The 13,375-nt window shown below is 43.6% G+C and overlaps 1 protein-coding gene across 1 annotated transcript in view; it reads left to right on the top strand.

The window, feature by feature from the left end:
- LOC123508710 (homeobox protein B-H1-like) overlaps window positions 1-10,286 on the top strand; it is a 46,230-nt gene extending 35,944 nt beyond the window's left edge. The window contains 2 exon segments of the mRNA XM_045262584.1: window positions 7,084-7,226; window positions 8,276-10,286. Coding sequence (XP_045118519.1) covers window positions 7,084-7,226; window positions 8,276-8,595 — 463 coding nt within the window. The 3' untranslated portion in view covers window positions 8,596-10,286.
- The last annotated feature ends 3,089 nt before the right edge of the window (window positions 10,287-13,375 follow it).

Below are 13,375 nucleotides of genomic sequence, written 5' to 3'. Positions count from 1 at the left end.
TTTTAAAGATGTTTCTGTAATTCTACTTAGTGACACGGGTTTTTAAAGGTGTTTCTCTAATTCTACTAACACCTTAATTATTTTTAAAGGGCTCTATAGTTGAAGTGACACGGGTTTTTAAAGGTGTTTCTGTAATTCTACTAACACCTTCACTATTTTTAAAGGGCTCCAGTTGAAGTGACACGGATTTTTAAGGATGTCTCTAATTCTAGTGACATATTAACAAGTTGTCTGCATTACCAACAGGACAAATACTCTTTAGAACTTGGCCAATTGTCTCTATGGTCTTTGAAAATGGTCGCGGTGAGAGAGAGAGAGAGAGAGAGAGAGAGAGAGAGAGAGAGAGAGAGAGAGAGAGAGAGAGAGAGAGAGAGAGAGAGAGAGGAACCCGACTCGGCGCAACAAGGACCTGCACAGGGCTGCATGCAGGAGGATGGTGGTAACCAGCAAGTGGGCCTTAAAAAAGTGGGAGGAAAGCCTGCGCCGGAAACTGTGTGGCACTGGCGTAGGAAACAAAACTTGGTGGTCTCTTGTTAAGGACAAACAAGGAACTGGCCACCAAGAATCCATCCCTCCCCTCAGCAAGCAGGACGGTACTGTCGCCACCAGCAGTAAGGAGAGGGCACAGTTGCTGGCTTCCTTGTTTGCTGGAAAAATGAAGGTCGGGAATCCACAGCAGCCACCGCCTCAGCTGGTCCAGCAATGTGAGAAGACTGTCACCATGGTGGAGGTGACGCATCAGCAGGTGAAGCGATTATTGCGGGGCTGGACACACAGAAAGCCACCGGCCCTGATGACATCAGCCCGCACCTGCTGAAGCGATGCTCCCAGGAACTGGCTGCCCCTCTCACCCAAGTCTTCACAACTTGTGTACGGGAAAACGTCTGGCCTTCAGTGTGGAAGGAGGCTCGAGTAGTTCCGTACACAAAAAGCTCCAGGACGGACCCAAAAAACTACAGACCCATATCCCTGTTGTCAGTGGTGGGTAAAGTGTTTGAGAGGGTCGTGGCAGAGGTGGTGTGTAGCCATCTCAAGGACAATGCCCTCCTCTCAGACCAACAGTTTGGGTTCAGACCTGGAAGGTCAACCTCCGACCTAATGATGCTTCTCACCAGGCATTGGCAGGACGCCCTCGACGACGGCAAGGACACTATAGTGGTTGCTTTGGACATAGCAGGAGCTTTTGATAAAGTATGGCACAACGGATTACTAGAAAAGCTTCGTGCTAAAGGCATCCAGGGTGGCTTGCTACGACTCTTGGGAAATTACCTGCAGGACAGAAGCCTCAAGGTGGTTGTCAACGGGCAAACATCTGAGTCCCTGCCTGTGGAGGCATCAGTGCCACAGGGTTCAATTCTTGGCCCACTCCTGTGGAATATCTACGTGGATGATCTTCTCCAGCTACTGCCAGGAGTCATGGCCTATGCTGATGACTGCACCCTCTCCTATACCTATCCACGCCAGGACAGTGGGCGGGCTGCTGAGGCCATCAATCAGCAGCTACGAGTGATAAAGGAGTGGGGTGCTCGCTGGCAAGTGACATTCGCGCCGGAGAAGACACAAGCAATGGTTGTCTCTCGGTCCCCAGCCGCCATGGCAGCAATGGCAGGAAAGTTGTCTTTTGGCGCTGCTGCTCTCCCACTCCAAGATGACGTCAAGATACTTGGAGTGGAGGTGGATCGAGGGCTGAGGTTTGACAGGCATGTCAAAACCATTGCCAAGAAAGCCTCTCACAGGATCTCCGCTCTCAGAAGGATCGCCAGTTTCCTCGACAGGAAGGGAGACTGCTGCTGTACAAGGCACAGGTGCGGCCCCACCTTGAATACGCAGCTCTCTCCTGGATGTCCTGTGCCGCCACACACAGAAGGAGACTGGACAGCATCCAACGCCGCGCCATACGGCTAGTAGATGCTGCACTACCACCTCACCCAGAGCCTGAGCGTCCCCTTGATTCACTGGAACACCGCAGAGACGTGGCGGCGATCGTAGTGTTCCATAAGGCACAGGTGCAAAGAGTGCCACATCTGGCAGGGCTGCGTCATCCTCTAAGAGTCACCGCACGGAGCACGAGAACGGTGCTCAATGGTGGTGACGCCGTAGAGGTGCCGCGATCCCACGGGTGTCAGCATCAACGCACCTTCGCAGGACGCGTCTCCAGGATGTGGAACTTGTTCACGGCCGCGGTGCCTCACGTCCAGGAGATGAACACACAGTGTCAAACTGATGGCACATAAGTGGAGACAGACACTGCCAACTCCTCTGACACTCTTTGTGACGTGACACTCAGTGTAGTGCAGTGCGTGAATAGTGCTAGTGAAGTGAAACGAATAGTGCTCCATTTACATGCTGACCATCTTGTATATTATCTATTTTTAAGTCCTGTAAATATTGTAGAGAAATAGATTGTAGTACCCTTAGAATAGGTAGCACACGACAGTGCGCCTTTGGGTACATGTTCCTTTGTATTAAGTTTTGTTTAAATAAAAAAAAAAAAAAAAAAAGAGAGAGAGAGAGAGAGAGAGAGAGAGAGAGAGAGAGAGAGAGAGAGAGAGGTGGTAGTAGAGGTGGGAGATGAGTGGAGAAGACTAATAGGATGATGGAGATTAGTGGAGGGAGAGTGGAGAGCGAGGGAGAGGATGTGGTGGTAATAAGAGGAGGGAGATGAGGGTGGAAGAGGAGGGTAATGGAGGGTGGAAGGAGATGAGGGTGGTGGAGATTAAGAGGAGACTAAAGAAAGGGAGTGGATGGTGAATAAAGTGGATGAAGAGGGTGGAGACTAACGAATGATGGGAGAAAGAAGAGAGATAGAAAAAGAAAGGAAGTAATGAAAAGGGAAACAAGGAAAAAAAATAACGAAAATAGATAAAAGAAAGAACAGGTATAGAAAAAGAATGAAAAAAAAGGAGGAAAAGAAAATTATAGAGAGAGAGAAAAAAAAAGAAGAGAAAAGGAAAGAGGAAGAGAAGAAAAGTGTAGATAAAGAGATGAATATGAAAGACGACAAAAGAATAAAAAGGAAAACACAGAAAAAAGTAAATAAAGATATAAAAGAAAAACAAAACTAAAGAAGGAAAGGGAAATGAAGAAGAGAAGACATTGGCAGGGTACGGAAGGGAGAAAACAGGGTACGGAAGGGAAGGGAAGGAAAAAAAGAGAATAGAAGAGAAGGTTTTAGCAGGGTATGGAACAGAAGGGGAACGGGGAATAGCAGGGTATATATTGGCAGGGTACGGAAGGAAGGGACAAGAGGATATGGAAGGGAAAAACGAGAATAGAAGAGAAGGTTTTAGCAGGGTATGGAAGAGAAGGGGAACGGGGAATAGCAGGGTATATATTGACAGGGGAGAGGAAACAGGGTATGGAACAGAAAATGGAGTTTGGAAGACAAGAAACAGGCAGGGTATGGAGAGAAAATGGGCTATGGAAGACAAAACAGAGGCAGGGTATGAAGACAGGGGAATCTGGAAAGGGAGGCAGGGTATAGAAAAACAAGGTACTGGCAGGGTATGGGAGAAAAAGCAGGGTATGGAAGAGAAAATGGGAAATGAAAGACAACACAGAGGCAGGGCATGGAAGACAGGAGGGTATGGGAAGGGATAGGATATAGAAAAGAAGACATTGACAGGGTATGGCAGAGGGGGGAAGGGCAGGGGGAGGGGCAGTGGGAGGGGCAGGGGAGGGGCAAAGGGGCACAGGCTCCTGCTGGCGGAGTGTTGGATTTGAAAGGGTTAAAATAATAAATTCGAGGTATTGTGACTCTATGGCAAATTGTTGACTCACGCCCCGTAATGGTGAGGAAGCGCCCACCTGCCCCTCTCTCTCTCTCTCTCTCTCTCTCTCTCTCTCTCTCTCTCTCTCTCTCTCTCTCTCTCTCTCTCTCTCTCTCTCTCTCTCTCTCTCTCTCTCTCTCTCTCTCTCTCTCTCTCTCTCTCTCTCTCTCCGTATTGTATTAGCTATTTGTTATGTTTGTTGTTTTTCTTCTAATTTCTTGATGTTCTTTATTCTGATTTTTATTCCTTCCTTCTCCTTTTTCTTATTTCTTTTCACTTCATTCAGTTTAATCGTTGTGGTTCTTATTTTTCATTCTTTTATTTTCTCTCTATTATTCTCTTTAGCTTTTCGTTTCGTTCACCTTTTCATTCCTTTTCGTTCTCTCTTCTTGAAGCTTTTCTCTTTAAGACAATACTAGAAACGAAAAAAGGAGAATAAAACAAGAGATTAAAAAAAAAATATTCAAGACAAAATAAAGACCACAAAGGGGATTCGATTCCAAGTTAAGACAAAGAAAGGGATTTAACACTACAATGACCACTATGAAGGAATTAAACACAAAAGAAACACCACAAACAGGAATCCAAGACAAGATTCCAGCAGCTTGGCGTCGGTTTCCAGGCCAGTATTCAGAAACGCTTTGCTCTCTTATCACGACTATTTTCAAGGGTCACAGATTAGCGTGGCTTCCAAGAGTTTCTTCAGTTAATAATGTAGAAATCTTGTCTCTCTGCCTCTAGAACCCTAAAAATTGGACTGGCGTGGTTTTAAAGAGTGTTTCTCCAGTTAATAATGCAGAAATCTTGTCATTCTGCCTCTAGAGCCATATAAAATGAATTTGCGAGTTTTCAAGTGTTTCTCTAGTTAATAATGTAGAAATCTTGTCATTCTGCCTCTAGAACCCTAAAAATTAAACTAGTGGGGTTTTCTCCAGTTGGTAATGTAGAAATCTTGTCACTGTATCTCTAGAACCATAAAAAAAATATACTAGCGGGTTTTCAAGAGTGTTTCTCCAGTTAGTAATGAAGAAATCTTGTCAATCTTCCTCTAGAACCATAATAAACACCTTAAAAATCGTGTAAATGTAAATAAAGCCTTTTTGAAATAGTATAAGTGAAGCACAGAAGTGTTTGAGAATACGAGGTTGGGAGTCACTGTGGTTCTCTCAGTCGATCGTTTAAACCCTTTTTCCTCCCCACAGTGCCGCCCTTTCACTTCGCCTGGCGGGGGACTCTTCCCTTCCATCGTTTATCACATTCGTTCTGCAACTCGATTTTATGTTCCTTTCTTAAGACCGAGGAGACCCTTTCGTCTGCCTTCCTCCCTCTCTCTCTCCCTCCCTCCCTGCTTCCTCCCACGGCGTGTTACTCTCTTTTCTCTCGTCACAACACTTCATTACTTGCCTCTAACGTTGGTTTTTGAGGTAATTTATGTGTGTTTCTGTCTTTCTCTGGTTCACGTACTGTCTGTGTCTCAGTCTGGCCTCATTCGTTCTACTTTCTCTCACATAGCGTGTTATTCTCTTTTCTCCTATCATAACACTTCATTACTTGATTGTAATGTTGGTTTTTGAGGTTATCTATGTGTGTCTCTGTTTTTCTTTGGTCCACGTACTCTCTGTGTCTCTGTCTCGCTTTTCTTCTCTTTGTATCCTTCCACGGCGTGTTATTCTCTTTTCTTTCATCAAACACTTCATTTTTTGCCTTTAATATTGATTTTTAAGGTTATTTCTGTGTGTCTCTGTCTTTCTCTGGTTCATGTACTCTTTCTCTGTGTCTCTGTCTCGTTTTCCTTCTTTCTGTTTCCTCCTACGGTGCGTTATTCTCCTTTTTCCCATCTCCAACGCTTCATTACTTGCCTCTCATGTTGATTTTCTGAGGTTGTTTATGCTTGTTTCTGTCTCTCTCTCTCTCTGTGTCTCCTTCTCTGTCTCTCTGTCTCTCTGTTTGTCTCCATTTCTTCCCTGTTTCTCTTTTCTCTGTTTGTCTGCCTCCCTTTCCCGTTTTTCTCTCTCTCTGTTTGTCTCCTTTCCTTCCCTGTTTCTCTTTCTGTTTGTCTCTCTTCCCTATTTCTCTCTCTTTCTGTTTGTCTCCTTCCCTTCCCTGTTTTCTCCCTCTTCTCTCATCACAGCACATTATTACTTGGCCATAACTTCGATTTTTGTGCTTGTTTACGTAGCAAGTGTTTGTGTGTGTATGTGTGACGGTTTCTCTGGTACACTTGCTCTCTGCCTCTCTATATTTCTTTCTTCCCAAGTTGCTGTATTGTTTCTCTTTGCTTTGGCGATAGTGCTTCATTATTTACTTACAATTTTGGTTTATGAGTTTATTTACGTGGGATCTGCCGTGTCTCTGTGTAACCTAACCTAACCTAACTTAACCTCACCTCACCTAACCTAACCTAACTTAACCTCACCTAACCTAACTTTGATTAACGGAGGCAATTGATGTGAAAGTTGGCCTGTGTTTTGTCTAACCTAATCTAACCTAACTCTGGAACTTATTTACGTGGGAATTTGCTCTCTCTCTCTCTCTCTCTCTCTCTCACACACACACACACACACACACACACACACACACACACACACACACACACACACACACACACACGCACAATCTCTCTCTCTCTCTCTCTCTCTCTCTCTCTCTCTCACACACACACACACACACACACACACACACACACACACACACACACCCACCCCGTCAACGAGTTCCGTCACCCACAGCGCGACAGAAGCGATAATGGTGGTGATGGTCTTGCCCTTCTTTCTTTCCTTCCCTCCCTCCCCATCATCACCCGCACAGCTGACTCGTCCCCTTATCCCCCACATCCCTCAACACCCCACCCTTGCCCTTCCTGTCACCCCTATCAACCCTGCCAACACTCCCCTTAGCTTCCATCCATGACATTTACTGACTTGCTGGGGTGGTGTGGCTGTGAATTGACTGAGGATACATGGCTCTTATTGTCAAGCACTTTTGCGCTTCATCTCACTATTGCAAGAGGCTTTTATTTAAATCTACAGGAGTATTTGAAGGTGCTTTTATGGTTCTAGAGGCAGAGTGACAAGATTTCTACAATATTAACATTTTCTTTTTATCTATTTGTTTTACGTTGAGGCCTATAGCGCCTGTAGGCTCATTTGAAGAGTGTGTAGGATGCGCTGTTCAGCTTCCGCTCATTAGTGGCGCAGGCAATTTCATTTATAGTATTTATAGAATTGATGTATTACTTCTGGAGTTGTTAATTGCTTCGTATCGCAGTAAAAAAGGCTTCAATCTTAAATCTCCCCACTCCTTCTTCCTCCAGGACAAAGTGGAAGCGACAGACAGCGGTGGGCCTTGAGCTTCTGACAGAGGCCGGGAACTACGCAGCCCTGCAAAGACTCTACACACACCCTTACTGGCCCTCGTCGCCCGCCCTGGCCCACCTCATGCCGTCCCTCCCTGCAGGTAACTAACTAACCCTCTCACCAACCCCCGCTGCCCACTTACACACTTACACGCTGAAGAATGTGCAGGGTATTAATGCAGTTTTCCTCTTACATTACCAGTCACGTTTTGAGTTATTGTGCCAAGTAATTCGTGTAATTTTCCCTTGCTGAGTACAAAGGAGTGAGTGTAATGATCAACCTGCTGCTTTGATACGCTTCCCTTGCCTTTCCTTCAAGCATTAAGTGTCACGTGTCTGTTGTCTCGACCTCGTAATTCTCGCTTGTCTTAACTGAACCTAACTTAACTTCAACTTATCACGTGTCTTTTATACAGGCTTCATGGTAGTTCCCTTTTGTCGTGGCGTCACTTCTACTTCACCCAATCAAGCCAAACCCTGACCTGACCCCACCTGACCTTATTTAACCTAATTGAATCAAACTAAATCTTGACCTGACCTGACCTGACCTCACCTTATCTAACCTAACTCAACCAAACTAAATATTGACCTGACCTGACCTGACCTTATCTAACCTAATTGAATCAAACTAAATCTTGACCTGACCTGACCTTATTTAACCTAACTCAACCAAACCAAATCTTGACCTGACCTGACCTGACCTTATCTAACCTAACTAAACCAAACCAAACCCTGCCCTGACCTAAGCTAACCTAAACGCACCAGACCTGACTTAATCAAACGAAACGGAATCAAACACTGCTCTGACTTAAATCAACGCAACTTCAACTGAATTACCCTTACCTGAATTAACTAACCCATTGTAAGTAAAGTAACTCTAACCTTACCTAACCTAACCTAACCTAACCTAATCTAACCTAAACACAACCCAACCCAACCCAACCCAACCTAACTTAACTTACCCAAAGTAGACCAACTTGAACTTAACCTAACCCAAATAGACCAAACTTAACCTAACAACTTAACTTAAACCCAACTTAACCTAAACCTAACCCAACCTAACTTAACCTACTCTACCTTACCCTAACCTAACCTAGCCTCACCAAAGTAGACCAGTTTTAACCTAACTTAACCTCATTCATCCCAACAGGCCTCGAGGCGTACTACAGACAGGCAGTAGCAGCCCTCAGCCAGCGCCCCCCAGCCCCGCCAAGACCCTTCCTTCCTTCAGCCCTCTCCCAGACCTCCCCACTGTCATCTCTCCCTCAGCCACTGTCCTCTCTCTCCCCAGCACACCTTTCCTCCCTGTCCTCCCAGTACTACTCCTCCCTCACCTCTCTGTCCTCGGCAAGTCCTCGTGGTGCTGTGTCGCCCCCCGCCCCGCCCACCTCACCGACACAGTCTTCCGCCCACACACCGCCCACCCCGCCCTCGCCGCCCGCACACGCTGACCCGAAGCAAGAGTCGTGAAGGGAGAAGGTCGTTTGTGAGTCGTGGTTACAGGTGACTCTATAATGCTGTCTGACTCCCTACAGTGGTGCTCTTTGTGACTGGCGGTGCTCGAGTGACTGACGCGCTTCTCAGGAAAGTTGAAGTGGTCTGAGTGACTATAAGGGGAAAGTGAGTGTTTTTCCTTCCCGCCCGCCTGGAAAGTGACTCCTGGAAAGTGTTATGCGCGGTGTTTACTTAGAAATCAAAGACACGCACGTACACTTACACGAACAAGGATTTTTTTTTCAAGTGACTGAAAAGTGACGAAAAGAAATGAATGTAGCGAATTTATTAATATTTTGCAACGCGAAGGAACGCACACACACACTTACACGAACAAGGATTTTTTTTTCTAAAGTGACTGAAAAATGACGAGAAAACAAAACAAAACAAAACAATAATATACCGACCTTATTATTTTGAAACACTAAGGAACACAAAGGGAGGCAGAAACAGCAGCAGACTTCTTGCCCCCTTACGAAAAAAGAAAGACAATAACCGTAGCGCCCTTATAACTTGCTACACAACGCATGAAGGAGCAAAAGGAAGGGCAAACAGCAGCAGACTTCTTGCCCCCTAACGAGATAGAAAAACATTGACCGTATTGACCTTAAAACTCGCAACACAACGCATGAAGGAGCACAAAGGAAAGGGACAAACAGCAGCAGACGTGTTGGCCCTTACGAGGCTGTTTTGTGATAAGCTGCACTGTTTAAGTTACTGTAGGAGACGCAGGATAGTAAAAACGAAGGCTTCTCCCCACCAAAACAGAAGTAACGTGATGTGTGTGTGTGTGTGTGTGTGTGTGTGTGTGTGTGTGTGTGTGTGTGTGTGTGTGTGTGTGTGTGTGTGTGTGTGTGTGTGTGTGTGTGTGTGTGTGTGTGTGAGATGATGCAAGTACTTAATTATAACAGCATTGTCGATACTTTAACACTTTACAGAGCACAAGGAGTACCTAACCTACATACCTAAGCTTACCTGGGAGCGTGACAGTAATTACCTCCCACGGACAGGTGAGTGCAAGGTGTTTCTTCGCAAAGGAGAGGCAAAAAAAAAAGAAAGAAAAGCAAATAAAAAAAATGAATAAAAAATAAACAATATATATATAAAAAAAAATCTCCTTTATTGAGTTATTATTTATCGTAGTGTAGAGAGAGAGAGAGAGAGAGAGAGAGAGAGAGAGAGAGAGAGAGAGAGAGAGAGAGAGAGAGAGAGAGAGAGAGAGAGAGAGAGAGAGAGAGAGAGAGAACACGAAAATAAAAAATATACTGTACATAGATATTTGAGTGTTAGGTGCGCGCTAAGAAACAAGAGTAGCAACCTAGAGTCAGTAATAGGAGAGAAAATAATCACTATGCATGGACAGGTGAAATGCAGGTGTGTGAGTCTAATTAATGGCTGAGACTCGCGTTGCACCTGTCGGCCACACTCACGTCAAGTAGATAGGCAGAGGTTATGTAGCTGCATTAGAGAGAGAGAGAGAGAGAGAGAGAGAGAGAGAGAGAGAGAGAGAGAGAGAGAGAGAGAGAGAGAGAGAGAGAGAGAGAGAGAGAGAGAGAGAGAGAGAGAGAGAGAGAGAGAGAGAGAGAGAGAGAGAGAGAGAGATTCACCTTGTATATATCATGAAATACTTACAATAAAACACACCTACAAGTTATGTATACAAAAAACAAGTGTATTATTAACCCTTTGATTGACTCCCAGCACAATAAATCATGGAATATTAAAAAGAATAGAAAAAATAGCTAAGTTTCCATTACATGCATTATCTCATTCAAACAACCTCACTAATTTGTCTTGTTTTTTTTAATAATAGATGAATGACACACAGACACACAGACAGACAGATACACACAGTAATAGTAAGTCATTTGAACAGTCTGGCAGGTAAACAATAGTAGACAGACAGACAGATAGACAGACAGACAGACAGACGGACAGTGATGCAAATAATGGCTAAATCTTATATATAAAAAAGTGAAGCATATTTTTGGTAAATAAATCCTTGTTGAAAGGCATAAAACGACGCATTTTAACACACACACACACACACACACACACACACACACACACACACACACGTACCACCACCACCACCACCACAATCACACAATCACACCTGCTTCATGATCGCGGGGAGGGGGAGGAGAAGACAGACCCGCCCACCAATCAGTGATCATTATGAAGGAGCAGCACGCCTTACCGATGACGAATGGACCAATCAGGAACGATTCTCGCCGCCACAAAGCGCCTCTTATGGCCAGATTCCGCGGCGATTAGGAGACGCTCATTGCCACTTTAACGATGACATCTTGTTGCGGCGCGATTAGCGGGGAGGTGAGGAAAGTTGTTGTGGGGAAGAGTAGTGGGGAGGAACGGGTCAGTGAAGGCTGTATACCGCTTGTGTGGCTTGAAATGTTTCTTAGCTTCACCTTAATCTGGCAGTGGGACCATAAAAAAACACTCTTAAAAACCTTGTGTCATTTCTATAGCGTTTTGAAACTAGATGAGGTGAAGCTAAGAAACGTTAAACTGTCTATAAGACCATAAAAAACACCCTTAAAAACCCTGTATAACTTATAGGGCGCTTTGAAACTAGTTAACCCTAGATAGGTATCGCTATTTTTTGTTACGTAAAAGGTATCATAAGTCCGCGCGGACCCACGGTATAAAACTATAGAAATTGTATAAAAGAACTTCTTAGTGTGTCTACATAATCAAATCTTGGGAATCACTGCAGGTGGCTTCAAACGTTTCTTAGCTTCACCTCAACTAGTTTCAAAACGTTCTAGAAGTTATACAGGGTTTTGAGAGTGTTTTTAGGGTCCTACTGCCAGTTTAATAGTGTCTACATTATCAAACGTTGGGAATCACTGCATTTGGCTTGAAACGTTTCTTCACTTCACCTAAACTAGTTTCAAAACGCTATAGAAGTTATACAGGGTTTTTATGAGTGTTTTTTATGGTTTTACTGCCAGATTAATAGTACATCTACATCATCAAAGGAAGAAAAAGCCCTGGAAATCACTGCATGTTGTATTTACCGCTTGTGTGGCTTGAAATATTTCTACGCCGCATTTCACTTACTTTCAGAACGGTCTAGAAGTTATATGGGTTTTTAAGAGTGTTTTTATGGTTTTACTGACAGATTAATAGTGTGTCTACATTGTCAAAAGGAAAAATAGGCCTTGGGAGTCTGGCTCATTATCTGCGGCTTCTGAATGATATAATGGTGAGCGAATAAAGTGTTTCAGAATCCGTGGGGCATATTCTTAAACAGATCAGAGTCGCATCTCCGCAACTTTCAAATGGTTCTTGTCTACTTGAAGCTCTACTGTATTCTAAGCTATTTCCATGGTTCTACTGACGAATTAACAAGATTTTCTCTATTGATGAAAGGAGAAACAGTGTCGGGAACCCTGCTAATCATCTCTGTGGCGTTAGAAAATGACCCTTATGAGATAGTGAGGCATTTTGAATATAGGGATTACTATGTATATATATAAAAAACAACAACATTACTTTCAAAACGCGACATGAATTTTGAACGGTGTGAAGCATTTTGAATATATGGATTACTATATATATATATATATATATATATATATATATATATATATATATATATATATATATATATATATATATATATATATATATATATATATATATATATATAAACACTACTTTTAAAACACGATATGAATTTCAAATGGTGTTTTTTACGATATTACTGATGAATTAACAATACTTCTACATAACCTAAAGGAGAAACACCCTCGAGAACCAAGCTTATCATGTCCGTGGCCTTAGAAAATAGTTACGGTGAGAGCAAAGAGTTTTGAATACGAGATGAAGAGTCTTGAAAGTACTGAGGTATAGATGTGCTGAGGGAAGGTACGAGGCAGGGTTACATAAAGGAAGGATAAGTGTATAGACCTCTTGAATGCTTTACTGTGTTGGTGAACGCAGGAAGATCATTAACCTCTTCAGTATCAAGGCACATTTTCATATTCTGGTTACTACTTAGTGATTTCATAGATGTGCTCAGGGAAGGTACGAGGCAGGGTTACGTAAAGGAAGGATAAGTGTATAGACCTCTTGAATGCTTTACTGTGTTGGTGAACGCAGGAAGATCATTAACCCCTTCAGTATCAAGGCACATTTTCATATTCTGGTTACTACTTGGTGATTTCATAGATGTGCTCAGGGAAGGTACGAGGCAGGGTTACGTAAAGGGAGGATAAGTGTATAGAGCTCTTAAATGCTTTACTGTGATGGTGAATGCAAGAAATATGTAAGGAATTCTGAGTAAGGAGAAAAATAGGAAGTTTACTTACTGGAATGGCGTGAGGGAGGAATGGCAGTAAGGAGAAGTAACTGAGGATTTTACTGTGATGGTAGAAATGTTTGAGACTTTCTGAAGCGTTTGGGAAGTGAGGTTTTGAATGCAGGAGTGTGAGAGTGAAGGATAAACACTTTGCTACGGTGAATGGGGTAAGGAATGAAGTAGTAGTGGTGGTGGTGGTGGTGGTGGTGGTGGTGGTGGTGGTGGTGGTGGTAGTAGTAGTAGTAGTAGTAGTAGTAGTAGTAGTAGTAGTAGTAGTAGTAGTAGTAGTAGTAGTAGTAGTAGTTATGGGATTCATGATATGCATGTGGAAGGAATCTGAATGAGCTGAACGAGTAAGAGGAAGAAAAAAAAGAAAAAAAAAAAAAAAGAAAAATAGACGAACCGTTTATTGACGCGGAAAAAAAAAAA

Source organism: Portunus trituberculatus, chromosome 25 (assembly GCF_017591435.1).
Source record: "Portunus trituberculatus isolate SZX2019 chromosome 25, ASM1759143v1, whole genome shotgun sequence".
Lineage (NCBI taxonomy): Eukaryota > Metazoa > Arthropoda > Malacostraca > Decapoda > Portunidae > Portunus > Portunus trituberculatus.
The sequence above is the reverse complement of the archived record's forward strand: the minus strand, read 5'-3'. Positions and strand labels throughout refer to the sequence as shown.